Source organism: Sorex araneus, chromosome 6 (assembly GCF_027595985.1).
Source record: "Sorex araneus isolate mSorAra2 chromosome 6, mSorAra2.pri, whole genome shotgun sequence".
In the NCBI taxonomy this organism is placed as follows: Eukaryota; Metazoa; Chordata; class Mammalia; order Eulipotyphla; family Soricidae; genus Sorex; species Sorex araneus.
In genome coordinates this window covers 161,039,926-161,055,552 of record NC_073307.1, presented here as the reverse complement: position 1 = coordinate 161,055,552, position 15,627 = coordinate 161,039,926, and the positions used below count along the sequence as shown (strand labels likewise).

Below are 15,627 nucleotides of genomic sequence, written 5' to 3'. Positions count from 1 at the left end.
CCGCCCCCGCGCGCCCTGCAGGAAGAGCCGAACGCAGAGGGGGCCTCGCGGCCATTTGGGGCGTCTGCGGCCACTATGCGCGGCCAGGCCGGCGGCCGCACGACGGCCAGCGCCCCTGGCGGGCGCGGGAGCCCGGCGGAGGCCGGTCGCCGCGGCGGGGCCCGGGGCAGCCATTTTGAGAGCGAGCCGACGCTCGCGGACGGGACGCGACCGAGAATCCCGGACGCCCGGGCCGCCATTTTAAGCATGGGAGCGGCTGAGCGGCCCCGTACGGCGAGGCGCGGTGACGCGGGCCGCCATGTTGGCCCGGCGCCCGCGGCCGCCGCCATCTTGGAAGAGGAGCCGAGGTGGGCGCGGCCATCTTAGAAGGAAAGCGGCCCGGCCGGCAGGAAGGCGCCAAGCTCCTCCCCTCCGACGCCGAGGTCTGTCCGCGCCGGCTCCCGAATGCCGCCCCGAGTGCCGCCCCAAACCCGCCGCTCGGTCTGTTCTCCCGCTCACTGGCTTCCACCACCTCCACTTGCTCTCGCTGCTCGCGCGCGCGCGTGTGTATGTGTGTGTGTGCGCGCGCGCGTGTGCCTGTGTGTGCGCGCGCGCGCTCCCGGGAGCCTTTGTGTGTTGTCAATTACTCCGCTGCAGACGCGCTCGCCGCCCCGCCGCTCTCCCGCGCCTCCCATTGGCCCCGGCGTGCCCTGCACCTGCAGCAGCCGGCCCCCCAAACTCTCCTGACGACCCACTGCCCCCCCCAAGACCGCTTAACACACCAGCAGCCCTGGAAGACTCCGGCTGACTTTATTCAAATGACGGTGCCCGTCCAGGGGCCCCGGGCCAGCCCAGCCCTCTCCCCCGGGTGGGAGCAGGTCACCGAGAGACGTGGGCGGGGCGCTGGCAGAGTCTTGGGGCCCCGTCTGTGGGGTGGGGCCTATGGCGCCCCGAGTTCGGGTGGGCGGCCGGGGTGGGGGCTTGTGCTTGCGACCATCTCCCAGGGGTGGACGTGGGCAGGGGGCGGCAGGCGGGGACCCTCGGACTGGCGGCAGTTACTGACCTAAGAAAGGGCCCGGGAGAGGGACGGGGCGGTGGGACGAGGGCAGCTCAGAGGAGGGCACAGAAGAACTTCTTCTCCCGGAAGGGGTTCTCCGAGGTGGGCACGGGGGTGATGAGGGGGTCCTCGCAGGCGTGCGCGTCACAGTAAGTCATCAGGTCTGCGGCCGCCTTGGACACCTGGGCATGGCCAAGGGAGAGCCGTGAGCCAGGAGCCCTGGGAGGGACGGGGCCTCCCTCCTCCCCCCCCCCACGGGCTCCTCAAGGCCGCCTGCGCCTCCCTCAGCCCCTCCGTGCTGGGGGGCAGCCCTTCTCGGCGCCCCCTTCCTAGGCCGAGGTCGGGGCCCAGCCTGGCCCGCGCCCCGGGGTCCCACCCACCTTGATCCGGCACAGGCTGGCTTCGATCTTCAGCTGTTCCACCATCTTGCGGGCTTGCCCGATGCTCATGGTGCTGTTCACCGGGGTCTCTCCTTTCATCCTGGAGGACAGGCAGCTGAGTGCACGCCCGGGACCCTGCCCCGTCTCGGCCCAAGCGCCGCCCCTCCCCTCCTGCGCTCGCACTGCGGGCCTGCCTTTCCCATCTCATCCTCCCCTCCTTGCCTCCCGTGGCCTTTGCCCATCCCTGCCTTCCTCAAGTGAGAAAATGAAGACGGTAGGATGAGATACTCGCCCTCCCCGCCCTCCCCCACACCCCCAGTCCTGCACGGCCCCGGGCCCGGAGCATTCCAGCCGCAAGCGTTCCACCCTTGCGGGTTCCATGTGCACCCTGAGCTCTGACAGCCTCACCCAGAAATAAACCCCGCCCTGCTCAGGAGGGCACCCAGCGCCCCCCCACCTGCCCCCTTGAACCTCCGCGGGAGGCAAGCAGCAGACTCCCGACTCACCTGAGGCTCCCCACCACAGCAGATCAGCGGGGATCAGGTCCGTGGGGTGCACCAAAACCTTCTTCCCAGGACGCAAGCGCACCCCACCTTGCAGGGAGTTGCAGCCCAGAGTATCTGATGGAACCCTAAAAGCAGCCGAGAGAAGGGCCCTGGGGAGGCTCAGGGCAGGGGTTTTCGCCCAGGACTGATGCCAGTTTCTGCCGCCCAAGCCACTACCCAGACGTCTGGTACCTGAAGGATGAAGGATGCTGGAAGGAACTGCTCAGATCCTGGAGCATACCAACTGCCTGGCCAGTGGGGGGACCTGGCTGCCACCCGCGGCCCACGCACACAGCCCCCATGTCACCGTCTCCCTCCCTGCGCCTCCCCTTTGGCAGGCATGCTCTATCTGCCGCCAGAGCTCTCTCCCACCCCTGCTGAAGGCACTGCAGAGAGCAGAAGCCCAGACAGGACTCCCCCACGAAATGGGGTGGTCTGGACCTATGACAGCCCCTGCAGTAAAGTCTGGACTGGCTGCTGAGGGGACCCTGCTCATTTGGAAATCTGACATCAGCTGGGCGCAAGCCCCCCTCCTCCTCCTGCCCTCCTCTCCTCCCCTCCTTCCTGTACTGTGACACAGCATTTAGCACCTGAAGCTCCCGTTCTCTCCCAGGGACCCTCCAGGAAAATGTGACGCGCTACAGGTTTCAGCGTCTAGAGCACATCACCCCGCGTTCCAGCCACTCCAGTGGGGCCGCCAGGGCCAGCGAGGGAGCCCGCAAAAGAAATGGCAGCCCTGAGAAGAAGAGCCGTGGGAAGAGAAGGCGGAGAGCAGATCAGGGGACCCAACAGAGAGGAGGTAGGTAGGGGCATATTTGGGAAGAGACAGGCTGCCGAGGTTTCTAGAAATGGGCCACCGGACTTCAGGGGCATGGGTTTGCGATTACCTCCTATGGGGTGCTTGCAGCTTGGTGCTTGGTGCTGGGGAAAGGCAATGAGCGTAGCTTCCGTGGGATGCCCAGAAACAAAATAGTCTGGGATGAACAGAATGTGTAGGATGAACCGAAACAAAATACTCTGGGTGAACAGAAACAGAATAGTCTAAGTAACACACGGGGGTGGCGGTGGGGGTGGGCACGCGTGTCTCGTGGGTGTGCGGGGCTTGGCATCTCTGAAGCTGGAGCCCAGAGAGGCGAACCGAGATGCTGCCCCGCTCGCGAATGACGCAACAGCGGGCGGGCTCCGTCTGGTGCCCACCTTTCTCGAGGGGCTTCGCCCTCTGCTTTGGAGGCTGCAGGTCCCCGAGGCCGAGAACCATTCAAACCGACTGGGTGCTGCCCCTCTCCCCCTTTTCGGGGCTGGGGGCAAATGTACGGGCGCAAGGCCGAGAGTGCCCCCGGGGAGGACAGATTGAGGGGGAACGCTGTCCACATAGAGCATGCGCTGGGGCCTGGAGGAAAGCATCTCTCCGCGCTGGTCGAGGTAACCCTGGTAACCCGGCTGGGGGTGGTAACGGACCGCTGCGAGGGACCAGAGCTGAGCTCCAGGAGGCGGGTCCTGCCGCCCCGGCCCCGCCCCGGCTGCGCCATGCCCCGCCCCGCCGCGCCATGCCCCGCCCCCGGGTGCTAGGCCCCGCCCCCAGGCTCCGAAGGCGGGCCTCGCAGGGGCGGAGCCGCAGCAGGCGGAAGCCCCCAATCATTCGGTTGCCCCAGCAACAGGGTAGGCCCCGCCCCTCGAGCTACAAAGGCGGGCGGCGGGAGGGCGGGGCCACGGCAGGCGGAAGTCCCCCTCTCTCGGTTGTCAGGGCAGCGCGCTAAGCTGGTGAGTCCGCGCTGCGCCGCGGCCTCGCGGGCTGGTTGCCATGGTAGTGACGCGGTTAAGGCGGAGGGTGGGCAGCGGCCATTGACTGCTGGACACCATGCCCGGCTTGGGGAGCGAAGAGCAAAAAATCTCTGCTTAGGCTGCGACAGCCTCTCCTGAGAGCATTATCGCAGCATCGTGAGGTGTGTGTGTGTGTGTGTGTGTGTGTGTGTGTGTGTGTGTGTGTGTGTGTGTGTGTGTGTGTAAAAGCGCTCAGCACCGCGCGCATGTGTGCGTGTCCATGAGTTTTGTTTGTTTGGGGGTCACAGCCGGCGGCACTCAGGGCTTTCTCCTGGCTCTGTGCTCAGGGATCACTCTTGGCACGCTGGGGAGACCCCGTGGGAGGTGCCGGGGATTGAACATAGATCACCCCCGTGCAGGGCACGTGTCCTACCCGCCGTACTGTCGCTCCTGCCCCAGTGCACTGTAAGAATTTTTTTTGTCTTTTTGATTCACATACGGTGATGCGCAGGGGTTACTCCTGGCTCATGCACTCAGGAATCACTCCTGGCAGTGCTCAGGGGACCATATGGGATGCTGGGAATCGAACCCGGGTCGGCCGCGTGCAAGGCAAACTCCCTACCCGCTGTGCTATCCCTCCAGCCCTGCCCTGTCAGAATTTTAACATGCTTGTTCGCTGTCTTTTACTCTGACGGGATTATCAAGGTGGCCAGTGGCACCAGATGGGGGAAGAGGGCGCAGTGGAGGAAAGGGAAGGGATAACGCGAGCTGCGAGGTGCAATCATTTGGAGACAGGCCCTGTGAAACAAAGACGCTGCTGTGCCTTGTTATCTCTGGCAGCCCAACAAGTGGCGCTCTGTGTCCCCACCTTCCCCTGGAAAGCAGCCCTTCTTTCCCCATCTCTTGTCCTTTTCCAGGAACCAGCCCATGGCCAGGGGTGGCGTCCAGGTGGCAGAGCAGCTAGGAACGCGAGGCCGGAGCCTGGAGGCAGACCCCCCACGCAGCCCACCATGGTGGGTGACCCCCCGTTACCTTCCTTGCTGTGGGCCCAGGAGATGAGCCAAGTGATGGCGAACCGAGCCCGCAAGCTGCTGCTGCAGTTCGGGGTGCTCTTCTGCACGGTCCTCCTCCTCCTCTGGGTGTCTATCTTCCTCTACGGCTCCTTCTACTACTCGTACATGCCGACAGTCAGCCACCTCAGCCCCGTGAACTTCTACTACAGGTGAGACGGGGCTGCTGTGGATTGGGGGCGTGAAGGAGCCCTGGGAGACAGTGGCTCTGGGGACAGGAGGGGGTGCTGAGGGCTGGCTCGGTTCAACCCCCTCCTTTCCAGAAGAGGGAGCTTCTTGGTACAGGGTGTCCATGTGACTTTTTACCTATCCCGGCCCCAGGCGCGGGCATGCTGGGACAGCTAGCTGCTACAGGCCTGTTTTACCTCTCGTTACAAAAATCTGATTCATGGGGCAGAGAGACAGGAAAGCAGGTAAGGGTGTTTGCATTGCCTGCGGCTCACCCAGGTTCGATCTGCAGCACCACGTCGGGTCCCCAGAGCATCGCTAGGAGTGATTCCTGAGCACAGAGCCAGGAGTAAGCCCTGAGCACTGCTGACTGTGGTATATGAGCCCTCCAAAAGATGGTGGGGCAGGGCCATAGAACAGCGGCTCTGTGAAAATAAAAGGGAAGAAAAATTAATGATTGAAAGGGTTGGTATAGGGGAAGCCCACTTCTCTCCTGTGGTTTTTGGCGGCGGGGGTGGAGGGTTGTTTTGTTTTGTTTTGTTTTTGTCTTTTTGAGTCACACGCGGTGATGCTCAGGGGTTAGTCCTGGCTCTGCACTCATGAATTACCCCTGGCGGTGCTCAGGGAACCATATGAGATGCCGGGGATGGAACCTGGGTCGGCCAGGTGCAAGGCAAACGCCCCACCCGCTGTGCTGTTGTTCTGGCCCCTCTCTGATGTCTGCTCCAGCTGGGTCAGCCTGCTTCCCGGGGTCTCTGTGGGTGGCTGAGCCAGCCGATCTCCTTGGGTCGTCTCAGAACCAGTTTGCTGCGCAGTAGAGATTATGGGAATAGCAGGTGACTCAGTAGATAAACTCCCAGGATGCTCGGCTCTGCTGCTCTTCCGTTCCTCCCCAGCTTATCGATTCTGCCAAACCCTCTCTCACTAATGACTGGAGGGCCAGTCAAGATAAATGGAGGTCCAGAGAGATAGCCCGCCAGGCTGAGAATAGCCAGAGGATGCTTCGCATGCACGTGGGCCCCGTTTGATTCCCCAGAGCACTTCTGGAAGTGAGCACTGAGCCTGGAGCATACCCCCATTCCCACCCGCATTGCTGGGTGTGGCAGTGTGACCCCAAAACAAAAACAGGCCATGATAAGGGCATTATTATGAGTGATCCGAAGTCTGTCCCTTTTGTTGTTGATTTTGGTTTGGGAGGCAGGTGTACCCAGTGGTGGGGGCACAGGGCTACTTTCAGCACCAGCTCAAGGGGAGCTCCCGACTATGCTGGGGGTCATGCAGCTCCGGGGACTGGACCTGGGTCTTGGGCCTGCTAGGTGTGTGCTCACTATGTTGACCTCTCTCTCTGGTCCTTGCGAAAGTATAGGCACAAGCACACACATGCACACACACACACAAACTCCTGAACCCCTCCCTCCCTGGACATGAGCTGTGGCTTCATGGCCATTGCTTATGTTTAAAATTGGGGCTAGAGCAATAGCACAGTGGGGAAGGCATTTACCTTGCAGGCGGCCAACCCAGGTTCGAATTCCAGCATCCCATATGGTCTCCTGAGCACCGCCAGGGGTAACCCCTGTGCATCGCCAGGTGTGACCCAAAAAGAAAAAAAAAAAAAAAAGAAGGTATAGATTGTGGTGGAGCAATAACACAGCGCATAGGGCATTTCCCTTGCACACGGCAGACCCGGGTTCGATTCCCAGCATCCCATATGGTCCCCCGAGCACCTCCAGGAGTAATTCCTGAGTGTATGACCCAAAAAGCAAAAAAAAAAAAAAAAAAAAAAAAAAGGTAGAGATCAAAGCTATAGTCCTTTGAGTCATGAGCCTGTTTATCCAGGGGGCCAGAGGGGTAGTACAGAGATGCCTTGCACGTGGCCAGTTCACTTGCAAGGTTCAATCCCCAGCATCCCTGAGTCCAGCTGGAAGTGATTCCTGTGTGTAGGGCCAGGGGTAAGTCCGTGAGCACCCCTGGGTGTGACCGCCCCCCCCCCCAAAAAAAACACAAAATAAGAAAACTGTTCATACATGCCAGTTTGTACAAACACATGTGCAGCTTTGCCTGGAATTTAAGGCTTTTGTGAGCCTCTTGAAATAAAAACCTGTGGATTCCAGTGACGGAGTTTTCTCAAAGGAGGGCTTTAGTCCACAATTCAGAACCTCTGGGATGAGACCCAGAAACCTACATTTTTATAAACTTCCCTAAGTGACATGAGTCTTTACAAACAAACAGGGGCCAGAGGGATAGTACAGCAGGTAGAGCATTTGCCTTGCAGGTGACCAACCCAGGTTCAATCTGCCACACCCCATACACCCCATACACCCCATACGGTCCCCTAAACCCGAGAGGAGTGATCCCAGAATGCAGAACCCGAAGTAAGCCCTGAGCATCAACAAGAGCAAAAGAAAAGTAATCATTTGTCCATCATCTCCAGGCCCCAAATATTTCTCCTCTCTGTAATAGAGCACTGGAGTGATAGCACAGTGGGTAGGGCGTTTGCCCTGCATGCGGCCGACCCAGGTTTGATTCCTCCGTCCCTCTTGGAGAGCCCGGCAAGCTACCGAGAGTATCCCGCCCGCACAGCAGAGCCTGGCAAGCTACCCGTAGCGTATTCAATATGCCAAAAACAGTAACAACAAGTCTCACAATGGAGACGTTACTGGTGCCCGCTCGAGTAAATCAGTGAACAATGGGATGACAGTGCAGTGCCGTGCAATAAAAGAGACTCTATTCTAATACATGTTGCTTCTGTGACATCTCACTATGTAATAACGATTGTGTTCTAGGCAAGTAAGTGGGGGTGGGAGGGAGCCGGGGGGCCCAACGGGGGGTGTGGCGTGATCAGGCAGGCTCTTAGTGGAGTGTGGTCCCATCCTCCCACAGGACCGACTGTGAAGACCTCTCCCCCTTGCTCTGCTCCTTCCCTGTTGCCAATGTCTCGCTGGCGAAGAGCGGACGAGATCGGGTGAGTATGGTTTCAGTAGAGCGTGGATGGCTTGACATAGGAAGGATTGAGAAAGACCTGGAGAACAGGGATTGAGTAACAGAGTCGTAAGAGCAAGGCTCTCAAGGAAAGGGACGGAGAGAGAAACCAGAGTCCAGTTGAACGGTGAGTTTTGCTTCAAATTGTGTCCGTCAAGTGCGTCTCTGAGCGGAAGTGTGTCCTAGGCTTGGGCGGACGTATTTTCATTCAGCCACTTAGGGGATGGGGTCAGTGAGAACCCGGAGTTCTGAGAGCTGGCAGGTGGAGTTGGGGAAGTGTTGACACCTCTGTGTGGTCGGTCATCACAAAGGCTACTGTGCTAGAGGACTGGCCAGGGGCCAGCATGACTTCAGCCAGCCTGAGCCCTAAGAAGCGCAGGACGGGGCCAGAGAGAGAGTACAGTGGTTGAGGCACTTTGTCTTGGACACTGCCATTCCCAGTTCAATTCCGGGCATGGCTTGGGGGGACCAGGGAGTGAATCCCCCGTCCCCCAAGCACCCCAGGAGTGGCCCCTCAAAAAAAAAGAATGCAGATTTCTTTCTCTCTCTGTCTTTCTGTCTCTGTCTCTCTCCCTCCCGCTCTGTGTCTCTGTCTCTGTCTGTCTGTCTGTCTCTCTCTCTCTCTGTCTCTCTCTCTATATATATCCCTGCCTTTCTTTCTCTTTCTTTCCTTCTTTTTTTTTTTTTCTTTTTGGGTCACACCCAGCGATGCACAGGGGTTACTCCTGGCTCTGCACTCAGGAATCACTCCTGGCCGTGCTCAGGGGACCATATGGGATGCTGGGAATCGAACCCGGCTTGGCCGTGTGCAAGGCAAACGCCCTACCCACTGTGCTATCGCTCCAGCCCCTCTTTCTTCATTTTTTAATTTTTTGTTTTGGGGCCACATCTGGCTGTGCTTAAGGCTTACTCCTGACTCTGTGTTCAGGGGTCACTCCTGGTGGTGCTCGGGGGACCCTATGGGATGCCGGGGAATCAAACCCGGGTCGGCCATGTGCAAGGCAAGTGCCCTACCTGCTGTGCTATTTCTCTGGTCCCCAATAAGTAATCTTTGTTTGGTTTTGGGTCACACTTAGCTGTGCTCAAGATATACTCCTGGCTCTGCACTCAGGGATCACTCCTGGCAGGTCTTATGGGGGACTATATGGGGTGCCAGGGATAGAATCTGGGTTGGCTACATGCAAGGCAAGCACCCTATCTACTGTGTCATTGCTCTAGCCCACCTTCCGTCCGTCCGTCCGTCCGTCCGTCCCTCCCTCCCTCCCTCCCTCCCTCCCTCCCTCCCTTCCTCCCTCTCTCCCTTCTTCCTTCCTTCCTTCCTTCCTTCCTTCCTTCCTTCCTTCCTTCCTTCCTTCCTTCCTTCCTTCCTTCCTTCCTCCTTCCTTCCTTCCTTCCTTCTTCCTTCCTTCCTTCCTTCCTTCCTTCCTTCCTTCCTTCCTTCCTCCCTCCCTCCCTTCCTTCCTTCCTCCCTCCCTCCCTTCCTTTCTCTCTCCCTCCTTCTTCCCTTCTTCCCTCCCTTGCTCTCTCTCTCTCTCTCTTCCTACCTTCCTCATTTCCTTCCTTCCTTCCTGTTTTTGGGTTATACCTGGCAGTGTTCAGGACTTACTCCCGATTCTCTGCTCTGGGATCACTCCTTGCAGGGCTCAGGGGACCATGTAGGGTGCTCGGGCTTGAGCCCGGGTCCGCCGCACTCGGGACTAGCGCTCTACCCGCTGTGCTGCTGCTCTGATCATTCGAAGCAGTCATCAGTCTTTTGAGAATCTAGGGCCGGAGAGAGCTGAGCGTGCCGAACACTTCCCCTGCGTGCAGGAGACCCAGGTTCGGTCCCCAGCACCTCATGGTCCCTGGGCACCCAGCAGCAAACCCTGAGCGCTGCCACATGTGGCCCCAAAACCAAGCAAACAAGAACTCTGAGTGTCTTTTGAAAACGAGTCTTGAAAAGTGGCCCGAAGGTCACTCACTTCACTCCAGGAAGCTCAAGGGAGAAAGAAACAGTCTCAGCCAAGCAGTAACCCAGTGGGCCGGGGGTTGGCCTTGCACCCAGTAAGAGTCTCGCGAATTTTATCACTAAGACTGAAATGGAAAAAATGTATAAAGGTTTCAGGGGCTGGAATGGGGGTATAGCAGGCAAGGCGCCTGCCGTACGCGCAGCCAAGCTGGGATTGATCCTAGTATCCCGAATGGATCCCCAGGAGTGCTTCCTGAGTGCAGCCCCAGGAGCAAACTCTGAGCACTGCTAGGTCCCCCCCACGCCCTCCCCCACACCCCCAGAAAAATAAAAGGCAAAAACCAGAATCAGGCAGTACAGGACGTTAGAAACTTTCCACTTCCACTTCCTGCCCTAATGAGAAATGCTCGGCGCAGCCTCCCTCTGTCCATACGTGGGTTTTGAAGCCGGCTCGCTGTGAGCCTGGCCAGTGTTTTCCAACCTAAGAAGAAAAGGTTGGAGAGAGAGCACAGCAGGTACGGCGCTCACCTACTTGGCAGACCCCGAGGTACACCAGGAGAGGGCCCAGCCGCTGGGTGTGGCTCAAAAAACAAACAAAATAAAGAGCCGGAGAAAGTGGTTGGAGGGTCAGGCACACACGCTTTGCATGTGGGAGATTCAATCTGGCACCACTGGGAACAAGTCCTGAGCATGGCCCAGAGTAACCCCCCCGGTACCATTGGGTGTGGCCCCCAAGCCAACCCCGCCCCCCCCCCCAAAAAAAAAAGAAAGAAAACCACCTCCTTGATTAAACACAGAAGTTATATTATTTTTATAGGTCTTGCTTCCGATTTTTAGGTTTTCGGCCCATACCTGGCAGTGCTCAGGGGAGCACACCCACCTCTCCTCCATGCCGGGTCTCTGGCTTATGGCTCTTTTATTTTTGGGGGGGTCACGCCCAGCGATGTTCAGGAGTTATTCTGGGCTCTGCACTCAGGAATTACTCCTGGCGGTGCTTGGGGGACCACAGGGGATGCCGGTGATTGAACCCGGGTTGGCCACGTGCAAGGAGAACGCCCTCCCCGCTGTGCTGTCACTCCCGCCCCCTGGCTTATGGCCCTTCTGTAGCACCCTGATGCCGTTGAATTGCCGAGCTGCGGGCCAGGGCCAGAGGAAGGCAGGAATAGTCCGGGGGGAGGAGGGCGGTGTCCGGAGTTGGGACGCGCCGGAGCGACTGCGCGCACTTCTGGCGCTCGGTTAATTAATAATGGGAGCGAGGCCCTGGAGGCCGGTCTCCCGGGGCCGCAGGCCTGAGTCACAGATGGCCCACTTGGCAGTGCCACGGCTCGCCTTTGCAAAAGAGACGTGACACAGCCTTTCTCCGAGCTGCAAGAGCCGGTCTGGGAAGAGCCCGGGGTGGACAGGGGTGGGCCGAGGGCGCCCGGAGATGTCGCGCAGCCGCGAGGGCCGCCAGCAGGGGGCAGCACCTGCCCGGGGGGGGCCCTACAGGGCCTCTCACCAAGTTGGGGGGCGCTTGCAGTTATTTGGACGGGTGGGTGGGAGGTGGAAGAGGACGATTATTTTTATTTAAGCCTTTTAAAAAAGAGAGATGGGGGCGCGCCTCCGGCAGGTGCTGATGTACGGGCAGCCGTACCGCATCACGCTGGAGCTGGAGCTCCCCGAGTCCCCCACCAACCAAGACCTGGGCATGTTCCTGGTGACCATCTCCTGCTACACCAGAGGCGGCCGCATCGTCTCCAGCAACTCGCGCTCCGTAAGTGTTTCCGACTGTCCCGGGAAGGTGGGAACCGGAGACCAGGACAGAAATGTCTCAGCCCTGAGGCCACAGACACATCAGCCTAGAAGACAGACATCTGATGGGGCTGGAGCAATAGCACAGCGGGTAGGGCGTTTGCCTTGCACGCGGCCAACCCGGGTTCGATTCCCAGCATCTCATATGGTCCCCTGAGTAGCGCCAGGAGTGATTCCTGAGTGCAGAGCCAGGAGTAACCCCTGTGCAGAGCCAGGTGTGACCTAAAAAAAGCAAAAAAAAAAAAAAATAGAAGACAGACATCTGAGGGTTCAAGAGATTGGCAGCTTGGCATGAGGCGACCCTGTTTGATCCTCTTCACCCCATCCCGCTCCCTTGAGCCCCAAGCATCATTGCGTGTGGCCCCGAAACCTGGGGAGGAAAAAAAAAAAACCCTCAGTCTGCCAAACTCAAGACACAGCCTCAGAGCGTGGATGACCTTCGTGGAGCTTTGGGGTGAAGGCCAAGGGGTGACTTTTTTTTTTTTTTTGCTTTTTTGGGTCACACCCGGCGATGCACAGGGGGTTACTCCTGGCTCTGCACTCAGGAATTACCTCTGGTGGTGCTTGGGGGACCATTTGGGATGCTGGGAATCGAACCTGGGTTGGCCACACGCAAGACAGACGCCCTGCCCTCTGTTCTATGACTCCAGCCCCAAGGGGTGACCCTTAGAGTCCTGGCTACGATGTTTTATGCAGGGGGGGAGGGGCGAAGCTCTCAGAGCCCGGCCACTCTGGCAGCGACGTGGGGCACACCCCCCTGCTCGCCGTGGAGGCTCAGTACGCTCGGACTCCGTGCAGAACGGCATCCCAGAGCGCATCCCCGCGTGCCTGCCAGGCTGGGGAGAGCGGGAGCCTTGTCTGTTCTGAATCACGGGAAAGTCCCCCGCTATAGGGCCAGAGAGCTAGTCCAGGGGTGCAGGCGCTGGCCACGAGTGCTGCCACCCCTGGTTCCATCCCCTGCACCGCCAGTGGGGCCCCAACCCCCCGTCCCCCGCCTCCGGAAGAGTCAGCCGACCTCCTCAGGGCTCTGGGGGGAAGAAGCCTTCCTGACACTGGCCGCTGAGGCAGAGGTGCTGGCCAGCGTTGGGGATGACGGGGTGGGGGGCGGACAGGGGAGTGGGGAGGCTGGGGGTCTTGAGGGAGAGGCTCCCTCACCCGGCCCCTCCCCCGCGGCCCCAGGTGATGCTGCACTACCGCTCCAGCCTGCTGCAGACCCTGGACACGCTGGTCTTCTCCAGCCTGCTGCTGTCCGGCTTCCTGGAGCAGAAGCAGATCCTGGAGGTGGAGCTGTACCAGGACTACAGGGAGAACTCGGTAACGGGGAGGCGGGCGCCGCCGGGGGGGGGGGGGGGGAGGGGGGCGGGGTGCCTGGGCCGGCAGCTCCTTCCCTGACCCCGTGCCCCGCCCTGCCCCCCAGTACGTGCCCACCACCGGGGTGCTCCTGGAGATCCACAGCAAGCGCATCCAGATGTACGGCGCCTACCTGCGCATCAACGCCCACTTCACGGGGCTCAGGTGAGGGCCCCGCACTGGGGGGTTGGGGGGGGCGGGCACCCTCAGGGCAAGGGGCCCCAGCCGAGGGAGGGACCAGAAGTCACTTGCTTCTGTTTCGCTTTGGGTTTTAATTGAGGTGGGGGGTTGGTTTGGTTTTTTTTTTTTTTCTTTTCGGGTCACACCCGGCGATGCACAGGGGTTACTCCTGGCTCTGCACTCAGGAATTACTCCTGGCGGTGCTTGGGGGACCATATGGGATGCTGGGAATCGAACCCGGGTCGGCCGCGTGCAAGGCAAACGCCCTACCCGCTGTGCTATTGCTCCAGCCCCTGGTTTGGTTTTTGAGCCATACTACTGGCTGGCTGTGCTCAGGGGGCCCCACCTGGGTGGTGCTGGGTGGGGAGGGGTGGGGGGGGGTGGGGGCACCTGCCACCAGATGTGCCGCTGGGATTCAGACTAAGGCTCCGGGCACAGAAGCATACTGGACAGCCCGCTGAGCCCTCGTCACCCGGCAGCTCTCTGGAAGACTGGAAATGCGCCATGGTGTTGGGGCCCGGCACCTCCAGATCAGAATTGCTGGGCTCCTCCCTGCCCATCAAGCTCCTTTATTTATTTGTTTGTTTGTTTGTTTATTTTGGTTTGTTCTGGGGAGAACCACACTCCATGGTGCTCTGAGCACTAAACGGGGATTAGCCACGCGCAAGGCAAGCACCTCAACCTCTGCACGCTCTCCCAGGCCTCACCAGGGCTCTTTAGTTCGCTTGGCTTTGTTTGGGGGCCTTACACCGGACAGTGCTCAGGGCTTACTCCTGGCAGGGCTTGGGGGGCACCATCTGCGATGCCGGAGGTCGAACCCGGGTCGGCCTCGTGCAAGGCAAGGGCCCTCCCCGCTGTGCTCTCACAGCCCAGGAGGTGCTGATGGGAAGAGCCCTGAGGACTCCTGTCTCAAACCCTTGACTCCAACTGCCCCGGGGACGGGTCTCCTGTGGGGCTGAGAGACCCGGCTGTAGGCGGGAGGGGAGGGAGGAGGCCTGGCGCTGTCCCTGTCAGCGTCCGCGCCCGTCACCCATGTGCTGCCTCCCCCGCAGGTACCTGCTGTACCACTTCCCCATGACCTGCGCCTCCGTGGGCATCGCCAGCAACTTCACCTTCCTCAGCGTCATCCTGCTCCTCAGCTACCTGCAGTGGGAGTGGGGGGGCATCTGGCCCCGCGCCCGCCCCTCTCAGGTCACCGGGACCCGCCTCCTGCTCCTCTTTGTGATGGGGGAGGGCGGCATGGGCATGGGTGCGGGCACGTGGGGGCCGTGGGCATGTGGAGGGCACGGGTACATGGGCCTGAGCCCGGGGGCGACCCGTGCTCACGAGCTTCTCCCCACAGGGCCGGAGGAGAAACAGCCTTTCCCGGGGGGCGCGCCATCATCGGGTGGCCGTCCCTGCCCCTGTCACTGCCCCAGGTAATGGCCCGGCCACCCCGACTCTGATGGGGCCGGGTTGGGCTCTGCCAGCATCTCCATGGGTGGGCGCAGGCCCTGGCCATGTTCCCCGATGCCACTGGAAGGGACCCCCCCCCCCCCGAAGCACAGACTGGGGAGTAGCGGCAAGCACCCCTGGGTGTGGCCCGGGAGCAAAAAAGAAGGGAAGCGCTCAGGGGGCTGGAGCGATAGCACAGCGGGGAGGGCGTTTGCCTTGCAGGCAGCCGACCAGGGTTCGGTTCCCAGCATCCCATATGGTCCCCCGAGCACCATAATTCCTGAGTGCAGAGCGAGGAGTAACCCCTGAGCATCGCCCGGTGTGACCCCGAAAAGCAAAAAAAGCGGGATGCAGTGAAGTTCTGGCCGGAGGCGCCCCCTGAGCCCTGTCTTGTCCCTGCTTTGGCCGCACAGAGCCCCAAGACCAGGAGGAGCCCCGCCAGCCAAAGGACGTTGGAGAGGACGGCAAGGGCCCCGGGGAGGGCCCCCAGGAGCCCCGAGGGACAGGTAAGACGCCGCCTCCCGCAGCCCGCCGCCCCTCGGCCGCGGCCCGCCTGACCGCGCCTGCCTTTGTGGACGCAGAGGGACCCCCGGCGGCAGTGGACGAGGAGAAGCCGGACCGGCAGCCCGAGAACGGGGCCGAGGAGGAGCCCGCGGAGGCCAGCGACGGTGAGGGTCCGCGGTGGGCCCGGCCGGGCGGCGGGAGGTGTGGGGTCCCGGCGGGCCCCACCCCCACGTGATGCCCCGCGTCTCTGCCCTCTGCCCCCAGGCTCTGGCTCCTGGGAAGACGCGGCCCTGGTGGAGGCCAGCCCGCCCGCCGCCGCCCCCGCCGGGACCCCCGAGACGCTGGGCAGCGCCGAGCCCGCCCCCAGCCTGCGCCAGCGCTCCACCTGCTCCAGCTCCTGAGCGCGACCCCCAGGGTCCAGCCCCGCGCCACGCCCCGGCCCCCCCGCCCCTGCTCTCCCAATAAACTATTTTCATGCGGG

At 60.9% G+C, this 15,627-nt stretch overlaps 2 protein-coding genes across 3 annotated transcripts; one reads left to right on the top strand and one right to left on the bottom strand.

The window, feature by feature from the left end:
- Positions 1 to 373: 373 nt before the first annotated feature.
- On the top strand, positions 374 to 15,626 carry BSCL2 (BSCL2 lipid droplet biogenesis associated, seipin). Of its 2 annotated transcripts, XM_055141547.1 has the most exons (12): positions 374 to 480; positions 2,575 to 2,760; positions 4,640 to 4,944; positions 7,841 to 7,922; positions 11,497 to 11,640; positions 12,858 to 12,992; positions 13,096 to 13,193; positions 14,261 to 14,399; positions 14,551 to 14,626; positions 15,056 to 15,148; positions 15,224 to 15,310; positions 15,411 to 15,626. In XM_055141547.1, exons 2-12 carry the CDS (start codon positions 2,689 to 2,691, stop codon positions 15,545 to 15,547), a joined length of 1,368 nt encoding a protein of 455 aa, XP_054997522.1. In that variant the 5' UTR covers positions 374 to 480; positions 2,575 to 2,688; the 3' UTR covers positions 15,548 to 15,626. The 2 variants fall into 2 exon arrangements, with proteins under 2 accessions (XP_054997522.1, XP_054997523.1); XM_055141548.1 differs by lacking the exons at positions 374 to 480; positions 2,575 to 2,760 and adding an exon at positions 3,764 to 3,904.
- On the bottom strand, positions 769 to 2,318 carry GNG3 (G protein subunit gamma 3). The gene is made up of 3 exons (XM_004621512.2): positions 1,923 to 2,318; positions 1,417 to 1,516; positions 769 to 1,218 (listed from the first exon to the last, which is right to left on the bottom strand). The coding sequence occupies exons 2-3, from the start codon at positions 1,513 to 1,515 to the stop codon at positions 1,090 to 1,092; spliced, it is 228 nt and encodes a 75-aa protein (XP_004621569.1). The 5' UTR covers position 1,516; positions 1,923 to 2,318; the 3' UTR covers positions 769 to 1,089.
- Position 15,627: the final 1 nt, after the last annotated feature.

Excerpts from the sequence above, each read along its gene's own strand:
- GNG3 (XM_004621512.2), bottom strand. The coding sequence starts at position 1,515 with ATGAAAGGAGAGACCCCGGTGAACAGCACCATGAGCATCGGGCAAGCC. Across the intron at positions 1,219-1,416 it reads CCAGCCTGTGCCGGATCAAG|GTGTCCAAGGCGGCCGCAGA; the intron begins GTGGGTGGGACC and ends GGCCATGCCCAG.
- BSCL2 (XM_055141547.1), top strand. The coding sequence starts at position 2,689 with ATGGCAGCCCTGAGAAGAAGAGCCGTGGGAAGAGAAGGCGGAGAGCAG. Across the intron at positions 14,400-14,550 it reads CCCGCGCCCGCCCCTCTCAG|GGCCGGAGGAGAAACAGCCT; the intron begins GTCACCGGGACC and ends TTCTCCCCACAG. Across the intron at positions 15,149-15,223 it reads CCAGGAGCCCCGAGGGACAG|AGGGACCCCCGGCGGCAGTG; the intron begins GTAAGACGCCGC and ends TTGTGGACGCAG.